The 12,440-nt window shown below is 52.3% G+C and overlaps 1 protein-coding gene across 1 annotated transcript in view; it reads right to left on the bottom strand.

Moving 5' to 3' along the window:
* The window catches only part of SHISA6 (shisa family member 6), a 224,954-nt gene extending 219,813 nt beyond the window's left edge, over positions 1-5,141 (bottom strand). Inside the window, exon 1 of the mRNA XM_034067781.1 lies at positions 4,462-5,141. Coding sequence (XP_033923672.1) covers positions 4,462-5,141 — 680 coding nt within the window. The remainder of the gene's footprint in view (positions 1-4,461) is intronic.
* Positions 5,142-12,440: the final 7,299 nt, after the last annotated feature.

Raw genomic sequence — 12,440 nt, 5'->3', positions numbered from 1 at the left:
TGAGACAGAGCGGAGTAAAATAAGAAGCAAAAGCATAAACACAAAGAGAAGGGGAAAGAAAGAAGTGACAGCACCCAAGAAAGAAAATAAGGCCAGGTTGGAGCTAAAAGCCCCTCTCCTTGCCCTGGGGACATGTGAAGTGTGAAGTTTGTTTGGCTCAAGCACCACACAGCAGCACAGAGCAGAACTGGTGGCCACAGTTTGGAAGTCACAGAGCACAGGGGCCGTGGTGAGGGGCAGCCTGAAGGAAGAGAAAACCTCCCGTTTTCAGTTAGCATCATGCAGCAGCAGCCTTCCAGCATCTGTGGACAGACAGATCCATTGCCTCTGATTCCTGTTGAAATTCAGAGCTGCAAAAGAAAAATGGCAAAAAATTGATCGATTTAACTGTGGTCTCTACATAGGAAAAGGAAGTTAATGTATAAACCCAGTCTCTGCTATTATTCACAGTGCAGAGGATGCAAAGGAAGAGAACAAAGTAAAGAGTAGCATAAACATCTTTCTTCTTTGTAACAACAAAGATGCCCTAAGGAGCAGGGTGATGTGAAGCCCTCTGAGCAGTAGGTGCTTGTTTCCATTCTCCCTTTCAAAAGCCAAAACGTTCAACAGCCACACTCCATGCAAGGACAGATACAGAAGATGGCCTTTTAGCAGATACAAAGCTAGTTTGCTAGGGAAGAAAATCACAGCTCTGCTTCTCAGCAGCTACAGAACAGCTGAGCTTCCCCCAGTGCCATCACCACCACTGCCTCCCTCCAGCTCCCAGGCAGCGAGGAACTGGGAACATTTCAAATCCTAGCTGCAAACTAGAAGCAGTTTCCAATTTGTTCATTCCTAGCTCAGCAGAGAGCACAACGGTGACTGCTGCTAAGGGCTAAACACAGGTCAGAGAGCAATACTACCAGCAGGGAATTATTTATGTGCTGTAGCGTGGGGATTTAGGGTCATGGCCATGGGAAGCGAATATTCTGGGTCACCCTTCCTTGTTATAGAAAAACATACTCAGCATTGAAAACAAACAGCTCATTCGCCGTCAAAGGTTTCCTAACTCATTCCCATACTGAAAGTAAAGCAAATACCTCAGTGCTTGAGAAAAGAAAAAGCTCTGACAAACTGACAAAACCAAGCCCTCGTCACAAATGCAATCAGAGAGCATCAAAAGGCAAAGCATTGCTGGGTATGGCTTTCAGAAATCAGACCCAGTTTCTACGCAGAGCCCAGCATGTGTTAGTTCTGACAGCATAACTCCAAAGCAAGATCCAGACAAGAGGTATTCATACATGGTCAGGCTGGAAGATCCTGTAACTGTTAAAAAAATTAGCCAAGTTCAAAGCATTACAAGTGCTTCTGTAAAATATGAATATTTTAGCTTCTGTTTTTCAAAGTACTTCCACTCGCTGCTCTTGGAAAGGAACTTAAGGATCAGCTACTGTCACTGCTCAGCCCAGAATCACAGCAGTGCCTCTGCTTTAAAGGGACGTGGTTGTGCCTGAAAACAAGCCCAGCTTTTCAGCTCGGCAATGCACACGCATATCTCCATGCACAGACATCCTTCCACTTCACATGAGAGTACCAGTTCTCCTGTGAATTTGCAAACCCTCCTTTCGATCAAAGGACATCAAATGAGCCCTCCCTCCATCAAAGCCTTCTTTCTGAGTAAATAAGGGTCTTCTGTAAAAGCTGGATGAGAACTTAGCAGAGAAATAAGATCTATACAGAGTATTGCTAACCAACCATTTATGATGAATAAAATTGAAAGTGTGATCTTGCTTATGGGGAAGAGCAGGAAAGCCTTGCTTCATCTTCCCTGGGTGTGGGATACTGTTCATTGTGTGTATTTTCTAGCCCACTGTAATGATTTCTGTTTATACTTGTCGTTCTCCTCATCCCAGGGGTTTTGCTGGGATGCACGCTGAGATTTAATGCACTTACCATCACTACAGTGAATTATTCCGGGTGTTACACTTAACTCCAAGTGACACAATCTCAGACACAAATACCTGCCTACATTCTGATTCTCTTCTTCCCTGTTACTCAGCAGCAGTTCTCAGACAAAGATAAACCTCTCCTCATATTTGCATTCTGCTTCTGGCGCTGGGAGCATTTTACCTCTGACTGATGCAGCCCCTGTCTGCTGGAGATGCCCTTCATAATATTTAAACCATCGTGCGATGTTGATCAAGTTCAGGTAACACAGATCTGAAAGGTATAATCTTTTACCAGCTACCATATCATAGAAGTCAATCAACTCCTTATAATGCTCTGAAAGCCAAGCTTTCCGAGCACTCAATCTGCCATTCATACTTCTACACACAGGTGAATCATTTTACCAGAACTTATCTAAATAAAGAACAGCAAGCATCAAAGAAATTAAAACATCAGGAATAATTCAGACGAGTCTGGCAACACCGTCTCTGCTTTTACAGGCTGTCGGATCCAACCCTGGAGCCAGAGGAGAAGCAACGTATGGGCACCCAAATCAGATTTCCAAATTCAGTGTGAAGAAAAGGCCCAGAAAAAGTTGCCTTGAAGCCAGAAGAGCTCAGTGGTTGGGAGACTGAGCCCCTGGTTATGAAAACACTTAAAAGAACCCGTTTTCTAAGGTACTTTCAGGACTCCTGATTGCACAGACACAAGGGACCTAAAAGATATTAGTGGTTTTAACACCATAAAGTTATTTTCTTTCAAAGTCAGAGCAGATTTGTGATTGAAAACATGGCCCAGACCCTCAGCAAGTATAAACCTGCATTACTTATTGTCCCCACTGAACACACAGTAACTCACACTAGCCAGCACCATTTACAAAGGGAGGCGTCTAAATAAAACACATCTTCCTAAAGACATAAAGTCTGCATCACTTATCTCTTTTTCTTTGTAAAAAGCTACAATTTCTCCCATGAGACACTGTTGGTTGTGACTGAAGTTCAGCCTTAAAAATATGGTCAATGATTTTAATGGTTTTGATTAAAATTTCTTCCATTCTTCCTTTATGAATCATTACCAGTTAGAGATGAGGGCTCGCCCCACTCATGCTCACAAACTGCTCTTATACAGAAGCGCCTCACTAATTTTTATGTTCAAACATAGGAACCTCCCGGATTCGTAGCACGCACGAAGTCCATCAAAAACTAACTAGGAACTGAGAGAGTACATGCATGTGTCCAACAGGAGAACTGTTACGGAAGCCTGAGCTTTTGCTTTTAAACAGGATTTTCCCTGACAAGCCCAGAGTGTTCTCTCTTGTCACAGCAATGTGTAAAACCACAGAGAAAAGGATGCCAAAGCACTTCCTGAGCAGCCAGCCAGAGCGGACAGAACACTAGCTCGAGTTATCCCGATTTAGAAGGGGAAAGAAAGAAAGAGAAAGAACACTCCCTGCTGCCAGCGCTTCCCTTAACTCTCCTTGCAAAGGCCAGAAGGAGCAACTGCCTTCGCACTCTCTGAACTTCTCCCCTGAGCCGGGCCAGGCATAGCAGGACCCATGATGTTCAGGGGGTCTGTGCTGTCAGAGGGATAAGGGGGGACCCATGGGCAATAGGAGAGCTGGGGAGGACCGGGGGAAAATAGGGGACTCAGAGGGAGATGGGATCTAAGAATAAGAAGCGACAGGGGGTCTGGTTGATGATGGGAGGGATCAAGGGGCGATAGGGGAGGCGGGGACGGGGGGAGTCAATGAGAGGATCGGGGAGGGAAGAGCGGGGCAGTGCGGAGCTGTCCGCGGCCGCGGTGCTGAACGGGGCTGCGGGGAGCCAGGGTGCCGCACGGTGCCACCCCCGCGGCCGGGAGAGGGCACAGGACGGGTCCCCCCCGAGAGGGACAGGGGAGGGGATGAGGATGGGGGTGCGGGGTGGGGTTGTCCCTGGGCACTGCCGAGGAGGAACCCCTGGGTAGATGAGGAAAAGGGGGAAAGCTGCGGGTGGTGCAGAGAGGGAAGGCTGGGACAGCCCCCACAAAGGAGAAACCCCTCTGTGAGCAGTTCACGGGGGGATCCCTCGACGCGTGAGCGAGTGAAAGCTCTTCTGGACCGGCAGCACGGAAGGGAAGCCCTTGGGCAGCCGCTGGATAGGGGAAATACTCGGGAGGGTGGCACAAGGGGGAAACGCGTGGTCAGACAGTGCAGAGGATGAAGACTTGAGCAGGCAGCACTCGGGGGACCCCTCGGACAGGTCGTGCAGGGAAAGAACCGTATAGAGAGTGGGGCAAAAGCAGGACCCTGGAGCAGCCTGTGGAATTCTAAGAGGGGTCATGCCACAGGGAAATTCTGGGACAGGCTGCACACAAGGGGAAGCCCTTAAGTGGGTGGTTAAAAGGAGGACCCCCTGGATGGGTTGGACGATACAGAAGCCTTTGGACAGACACTGCAAAGAGGAAACACTTGGAGAGGCGGCATAAAGGAGGAACCTGGGGAGAGGAGGGTGTCCCTAGACAGAAGGAGCACCGGGAGCAGGGGGAGGGTCGCACCTGTGTATGTTCATCTCCCGGGGTGGACGCCGCGCCTTGTCGTAGGCCACCTTGGCGAAGACGCCGGCGATGAGCACGAAGGCGATGGCCCCGCACGAGATGTAGACGGTGGCGTTGGTGCTGTCCTTGTCCGGGTCGTATTTGTTGGCGTCCCCATCGGCGCCGTCGCTGCCGTCGGCAGGCAGCACGCCGCTGGCGGTGGTGGGGTGGGCCCACTCGGGGCTCTTGTAGTTGCGGCACAGGCTCTGGTCGAGCTTCTCGGCGCGCTTGTTGCAGCAGAAGCGGTAGAAGCAGGTGCCGCAGCAGTAGCGGAAGCCCGTGAGGCTGTTGTTGCACTCGAACTCCTTGTCCCACTGCCCGCTCACGTCGTAGTACCCCCAGCACGTCTCGTACGCCGGGGCCGAGCCCCCGCCGCCTCCCCCGCCGCCGGAGGGCGTCCTGCCGCTCCCCGCGCCCTTGCCGCGGCCGGGCAGCGCCGTCGGGGCCGCAGCCCCGGGACCCGCCAGCGTCTGGTTCAGCAGCTCCTTGCCCGGCTTCGGGGTCCGCCGCGGCGCCGCCGCCCCCTGGGTCCGGTTGCCCTTGGCGCGGGGGGGCCCGGCCGCCTGCGCGGCCAGCAGCAGGGCCAGGAGCTGCAGGGACAGCAGCAGGAGCAGCGGCAGCAGCAGGTGCCGCGGCCCCATGGCGGGGCGAGGCGGGCGGGTGGCGCGGGGCTCAGCGGCCGCGGCGCTGCCCCATGGAGCTGGTGGCTGTTGAGGGGTGCGGCGGGGAGGGTGCTGGTTGTGGGGTAAGGAGGGGAGGGGGGGGGGTTGTCCCGCTGCTCCTCAGCGGCGGCTGCCCCACTTCATGCCGGCGGGTCCCGGTACCCGGTGAGCGGCTGCGAGAGACGGGGAGAGGGTGAGAACGCGCCGTGCTCCGGCACCCCCGGCCCGGCCCCGCCCGCACTCGGCCTTACCACGCCGGAGCGGGACTGCGGCGGGGCCGGCGGGCTCCGCGCGCCTCGCGGGGGCCGGGCACCGGCAGCTCAAGGAAGCTCCGCCCACCGCCGGCGGGACCGCCCCTGACAGCACCGGGACCGCGGCGGCGCGCGGCGGGACCGCGGGGACCGGCACCACCCCCCCCCCCGTAACAGAGACCGGGGCACCGGCACCGCCCGCTGAGGAGGGGGCGTGGGAGAGCGAGAGAGGGGTCCGCTGGGGGTGAGAGTGGGAAGGGTCCTATAGGGGCCTTGCAGCACAAGGGGCCCTATAGCGATGAGTGTGGGAAGGGTCCTAGCAGGAGAAGAGTCCCTATGGGGTGCATAGGTGAAGGGTTCTTGCGGGGGTGAGAGTGGGCAGGGTCCGTGTAGACCCGTGCAGGGGACATGCTCCCTGTTGATGGGAGCAAGGTGCAGTGTGTGGAGTTATGGTCCCCACAAGAAAGAGCAGGGGTGTAGTGTCTGTAAGAGTGTGTGCTGTATGGTCTGCACATGTGTCTATAGGGAGATGGTCCTGACAGGGACAGGCAGGGATGTGGTCCCTAACAGTGTGTGCATGCAGTATTGTTCCTGTAACTGCATGTGATTCTGGATTGATGTGTGCAGGGAATATGATCTCTGCGGATGTCTGAGGGCTATGTAGACCCTACAGATGTGTATGCGCATTAGGGACCCTCTGGGCATAGGCAGTGTTATGTTTCCTGTCACAGCTTGGGGAAGGGACTCTGTGCCAGTGCCTCAGCACCCTCACAGGGAACAGCTTCTGCCTAAGAGCTCATCTCAGTCTCCCCTGTTCTGGCAGGTTAAAGCCATTCCCCTTGGCCTGTCCCTACAGGCCCTTGTCCCAAGCCCCTCTCCAGGTTTCCTGCAGCCCCTTAGGCACTGGAGCTGCTCTAAGGTCTCCTGTTAAGGAGCCTTTTCTTCTCCAGGCTGAACAAGCCTAAGATCCTTATGGATGTATATGAGCAGGCCATATGAATGCACACAAGGGACAGGGACCCCAGAGATACATAAGCTTTCCCAGGGTCAATGGGGCCTCCCTGGGAAGGTGAACTGAGTCCAACTGCACCCCAGGTCTCTGATGCAAGGGCTTGGCTATTATGCTTGGGGTGCAGGACAAGGCATCCCCCACTCCAATGCTCTCCCCACGTCTTCACTCTGGTTCTTCCCAGGTTAGCGCTGGGGTGCTGCAGGAATGGGCTCACAATGTTCTGGGTGTACCCACTGGCCCAGGCACAGCCACTACATGATTCTTGGAGGCAGTTTTGAATAAGCAGTGAGCGCAGGAGGTTTCACTGAGCCACTGGGCCCCTACGCTAGAATTTCCTCAAAGTCCTGGTGCTTCCCCTGTGTCCCATTGCAAACCAAACTAAAGCCTTTGCAAACATTTCCTGAAGACATACACGGTGTTGCCAGCTGTAAGGACGCACAGAGGACAGGGAGGAATCACAGCGAAGAGGCAGGAACTGAAGTGATGCCCTGTAGCTACAGGCAGGCAGCTTTCTGGAGAGTGGGAGGGTGCTGGGAGGGGAAAAGAGCAGTGGAGAGAAAAGAGGAAACCAGCCCTGAGAAATCCCTTCCCTGTACCCCACACCCTGTGAATCATCTCGGTTTGAATACCCACAGCTCATGGCTGGGACACCTTGTAATTCTAGGAGACTTCGTGGTGTGTGAGGCTGTCAAAGGAAGCTGCAACCCTGTCTTCTAAAGCTGCTCTGATGGTGGGGGACACATGGGGAAACCAGGCAATGGCTTCGCTCCTTCCTGCAGTGGCCATAGGAGACTATAGGAGTCTGGGTTTAAGGAGTGTGCCCAGGTCTCACTGGTAAATCAACACCATGGGTTCCTCAGCCTCCCCTGGCCCCAAACTCAAATATGAGGCAGAAGAAAGCAGCCTGAGACCAACGTGGCATGAGACCACACAGATGAGGGTTTGAGCTGGTTTAATCTATGTACCCTTCTGAGCCCTCACTGCTGTGAGCCCAGCTCAACATCCGTCCCTTTGAGGACCAGGCTCCCCTTACAAGTGTCCTCCAAAACCTCATGTCAAAGGTTCTAAAGCAGATCTGGCTGATGCTGCAAGGCCATCTTCAAACATGGGCCTTCCAGCTCTCCAATATGGCTTCATCAAAATCTCAACCACAAGCATCCTCCGCCCTGAGCTGCCTTGAAACACTGTCCTTGCTTCTCCAAGGAAAACTGTAGGAGGCATCAGGGTGTACTCATCTGCACCTTCCCCTCACCTGGTTGTTCCCTGCACACTTACACAGGAGGTGAGGTCTCTGCAGAGGGGGGCTGTCACTGGAGAGAGCTCATCATGCTGTCCCACACGGGGAAAGCTACCTGCTAATAGAGACAACCTGCAGGGACAAGATCTGTAGTTCTTTAGACATAAACTCCTCTGTCTTTATGCCAGATGTTGCAAGGGCCCAGAAAATGCCTAGGAAAACACTGTCCCTGGAGAGCAGCACCAAATGTTACATGCTCTGCCCCACAGAACTTCTGAAGTTTGAGATTTGTCTGTGTCTAGTGTGTCTGCACAGCCTCCAGCAGCTGCTGAGCCTTGGGTTCCACACGCCCCTGTGATACTGCTCTGGCTGCATCAGACCAAATTAATGACAAAACACCCAGATACTCTGCCTCCTCCTGCTCAACTTATCAACAGCAAGAAGTATTCTAAAGAAGGACAAAGTCTCCACGGATCTCCTGCATAATGCCCAGAGCCAAAACAAGGGGATGGAAAGAGCTAAAGCAGATATGGAAAGAAGGAGACAATCACCAAGGAGCAGCGTGAAACTCCGGAGACTCCCCTGGGGCTGGCAGTGCTCTGCCGGCTGCAGCAGGAACGGACAACAGCCGGGATGCTGTTACTGCGCTCCATACCTCAGGATGCTCGGAACGGCGGCGCTGGTGCCAGCCCCGCTCCCAGGCTTCATGCCTCCTGAAATCACTACAGCACCTCCAGCCCTTCCGCTTTCATCTCAAACACCATCCTCCCCAGGTTGTTTTTAGCAGTGTGCCTGCTTCAGAGCTGTTCTCTTGTTTATCTGCTGTGCTGGGAGCTTTTATCTCTCTGGAAGCGCCGCGGCTGCTGGCAGCGAAGGGAAGTGCAGGTTCAGGAAACGGGTTTCATCTAATTCGTGCTCGGAATCATTCCCCTTTAGCCCCTTTTCCCCGGCACCGCTCGTGGGACTCTGGTGACTTTGTGAGGAGTTTGTAATGAGTCTGATGTGCTCCAGAGCTCCGGGGATTAAACGGTGACCGCGAATCTTCATTAAAATGAGCACAGCACTTTGGACCTAATTTTTCTTCTAAAATTAATGTAGCTACAAAAAGCTAATAATAGTTTGGGGGATTATTTCTGTAAAGCTGAATTCCTTCCTGCTTGACTAGCTATGTGCTTGCTTATAAATGTGATGCAGGTACAGGATGGATTCTGAGGTTGTTGCAAGCAAGAGGCTGCTTACTTCCAGGTACAAGAGAGACATGGGATTGAAACCAGACAGGGAAATGCGAGGGCCCTGGGATGTCAGGGCACATGCACACAGCAACAGGGGCAGTGCCAAATGTGAACAGCTTCTTACACAGCTTCCTAAGCAGCTCCTTCAAAGGCAGGGACAAGAACCTAGTTCAGAAACTGAACATTTCATCAGCTTTTAGTGGCTGGTTTATTCTCCAGTGACTGAGAGAATTCTGTGGTCTGTGTGGGTTTGTATACTTTGAGGAACTGTGATTATCTTTACCCATAGGAACATCTTGTTTCTTTCTCACTCTTCCTATCCATCCAGCCACTGTGGCAGTGAATGTCACAGGCTCATGATGTCCTACAGCAGTGACGTGTGTGTCTGTCTTTGGGGCATTCTCAGCATTTGAGCCTCTGCCCATTCCCAGTAAGGGGGAGAGGAGGAGGCTGGAAATGTCTCTGTGGGCCATCTGTAAATGGAAGACAAAGAAACTTCACCAGCAAATGACTGATTCCTTGTTATTTTGTCCAGGTCTGCTTACAGAGAAGGCTTCAGAAAGTGCTCTTACCACTGCACCTCTGCAAACCCCAAGGTCCTGTGGTGGGGTGGATGGGCAGAAGTTCAGTGTCTTCTGGTGCAAGAAGCTGTGACACAAAACTGAACAGCCAGACCCACTAAGTTCCTCTAGTGATGCTCTGTGGCATGTCAGGGGACAATGCGGATGTCTGCCCAGCTCACACATCTGCTTTCTGCTGCTTTTCCCTTTCCTCCTGGTTTGAACTGCTCTAAAATGCACTTACACAGCAAACACTGGTGTGGGGGTACCAGAGTACCCCTTCATGCTCCTTCCTTCGTGCACCAAAGAAGATCTGCATGTAGAAAGCCAGCTCTAGGCTGACTTCTTTTGTGGTCCCTCCATAACTGATAGAGATTTGCTTCACCCAAAAGACTTGCTTCACCTGGTTGTATCTCTGCACTTTGTGACTCTTGTGATGCCTTCTTGTTAGGAACAGAAAATCCAGCACAAGGGAAACCCTCCAACGACTCACTGCAGTGTGCGTCATCCCCTGGGGATCCAGGCAGAGAACAGGGAATGCAGAGCGCTCAGCATGGGCTTCTCCTTTGCTGCTATCTACTGTGCAGTGATGACTCCAGGGCTGCCCACCAGTTTGAGAAAGACATTTTAAACTGCTTTGGCTTCCCACCTTTGTCACTGAAAACTGGGTCATTGCGATGGGTTCATTCTCTTTCCATCCATAAAGGACAATATGTTGGTTAAATGCAGCATATGACTGATGCAGGGATCTTGCTCTTGTATTGGATACTGGTGGTTAGTTTCCTTTCTCTTCCTGTATGTGCATATAAGGGAAACTTGTGAAAGCTTTTCTTTTACATATCGGTACTGTCACTGTTGGTATTTCCATTACCACTATGGTACCAACCTGTCTCACTAACACAAAGGCAGATTTCTTCCCAGCAGCTAGCAAGGCACCGCTCCATCAGTGTCCAACAGCTCTGACTTTCCTATGGGACCTGGAAAACCCAGCAGTCACTCTTCCATTCAGATTGTCCTACCACTTGAGGCACTTCATCATGAACCAGTCTGAGCTGGGAGAAACTGTCCAAGTCAACAGAGAAGCAGATGGAAGGAACCAGATTGTATGCCTCCAACACCTTGCACAGTCATTACCTAGCCACAGACAGGCTGCAGACGATAACATGAAATGAGAGATATTAACACTGGTGTTGAAGATCACAGGCCTGCTTCCAAAACCAGCGATTTGATAAGGCACGCAGATAGCTTCCTCTGCTGAGATGGCCTCCTGGCTCTGTAACTCAATGAGCCGTCCCCATACCTACTCCACCCAGGACACCAAGGACAGCCCAGGCTCAGACAACCTTGAGGTGATGTGAATGGGCATTTTTCTCTTCTCCAAAAGATTTAGACTTAAATCTTAGGCAGAAGCTCTTCCCTGTGAGGGTGCTGAGGCGCTGGCACAGGGTGCCCAGAGAAGCTGTGGCTGCCCCATCCCTGGCAGTGTTCAAGGCCAGGTTGGACACAGGGGATTGGAGTGCCTTCGTTAAGTTAGAATTGCCACAACATTCTCTGCTTGCTTTAGTTTTAATACTGCAGAGGTCACAGCTCAGATCCTGTGTCACTTCTGATGGGTGAGGAGTCTTTCTTCCCTCCTGGCAGATGACGTGGACAGACAGGTACCCAGAGTGGCTACCTCCCAGCAGTGGAAGATCATTGCCCACCTGCTGCTCTGGGGTTCTCATTAACACAGACAAAGAAGACAAAAACAGAATGTACCAAATGCAGTTCTGAACTGCACAAGTGCTTCAGAAAAGGGGACAGAGACTCTGCTTATGTACGGCTGAAGGATGCACAGAAGCCATCGTGATGGGCACAGTGTGAGATCCTAGAGGCAGAAGAGGAAAAGGAACTCTTCAGCAGAAGTAGGCCAGGCTGGTGGTAATGTGAGGCTAGAAGGATGCTAAAATGATGTCTGCAGCTTGTCAAAACAATTGGATTCCTGTGTTTTATGCCTAGACTATCAGGGTTGCTTTGCAGTCAGCACGCAGAGACAGGGGGAGGCTGTGCTGTATAGATTTGCTCTTTAAGGAAAAGCTCAAGTCCTGGATAAAAAACAAAGTGTGAGGCAGTTACAGTGGGTGTCACACGGATGGTGATTGCTGGGGCTGTTCCCATCCTGCTGAGCGCTGGCTGAGTCAGAGCCCACAGGAGAAGGGCAGGAATATTGGCCCTGACTCCATCAGTTCTGTGGCTGTTGCAGTGGGACTCATGCTGGAGGATCCTCTCTCATTCCCTGTGCTTTAGCTACAGGCAGTTCCTGCTGTCCAGCAGGTGTTAAGGGAAAACAGCTGTATCCAAACCACTGGAGCTTCCCTGGAGTCATTCCTGGAGGCAGCACACACTGGGAAAGCTGAAGGACCTTTGGGCTGTCTGCTTTAGATGTGGGCATCCATCATCCTCTTTTGGTTGCCTGCTAGAGACAGCCCCTGCTTGGTTCCTCACCATTACTGAACACTCTGCCTTGGTGAGTTCCCTGTGTGTGTGATGCGACTGTTGGTGTGATGTGACCCAGCTTTCATACAGGCTGTAATATTGTACCTTCCCTGGCAGGTGTTACCCTCTCTGAAGGTACCTGTAATGGGACCATGGGAGGAGCAGAAGCTGAGTTGCCTCCAAACCTGAGGACCTACAGAGACTTTTCCTGCCTTAACACTAACTGTGCTCTTTGTAGGGGGACTTATATTTCCATGGTCTTTGGTCCATGATCTTCATATTTCCATGATTTTCAGTCTTCAGCCTAGCTGGGAAGCATGGTCACCTTCCTACCCAGCTGCTCAGCCTAAGGGATACCCATGCCACCACATCTGCGGGAAGGCACTATCACACGCGTGCCACAGCAGCTTCACCTTGTACCCTGCTCTCAGGGCACCAGCATGAGCCAGAAGCAAAGAGGAGCATGAGCACAAGCCTTCCTCTTCCTCTCAGTGGGTGAAGCAGCTCAGAG

This window comes from Melopsittacus undulatus, chromosome 11 (genome assembly GCF_012275295.1).
Source record: "Melopsittacus undulatus isolate bMelUnd1 chromosome 11, bMelUnd1.mat.Z, whole genome shotgun sequence".
Classification (NCBI taxonomy): Eukaryota; Metazoa; Chordata; class Aves; order Psittaciformes; family Psittaculidae; genus Melopsittacus; species Melopsittacus undulatus.
This window is presented reverse-complemented; position numbering and strand designations above follow the sequence as displayed.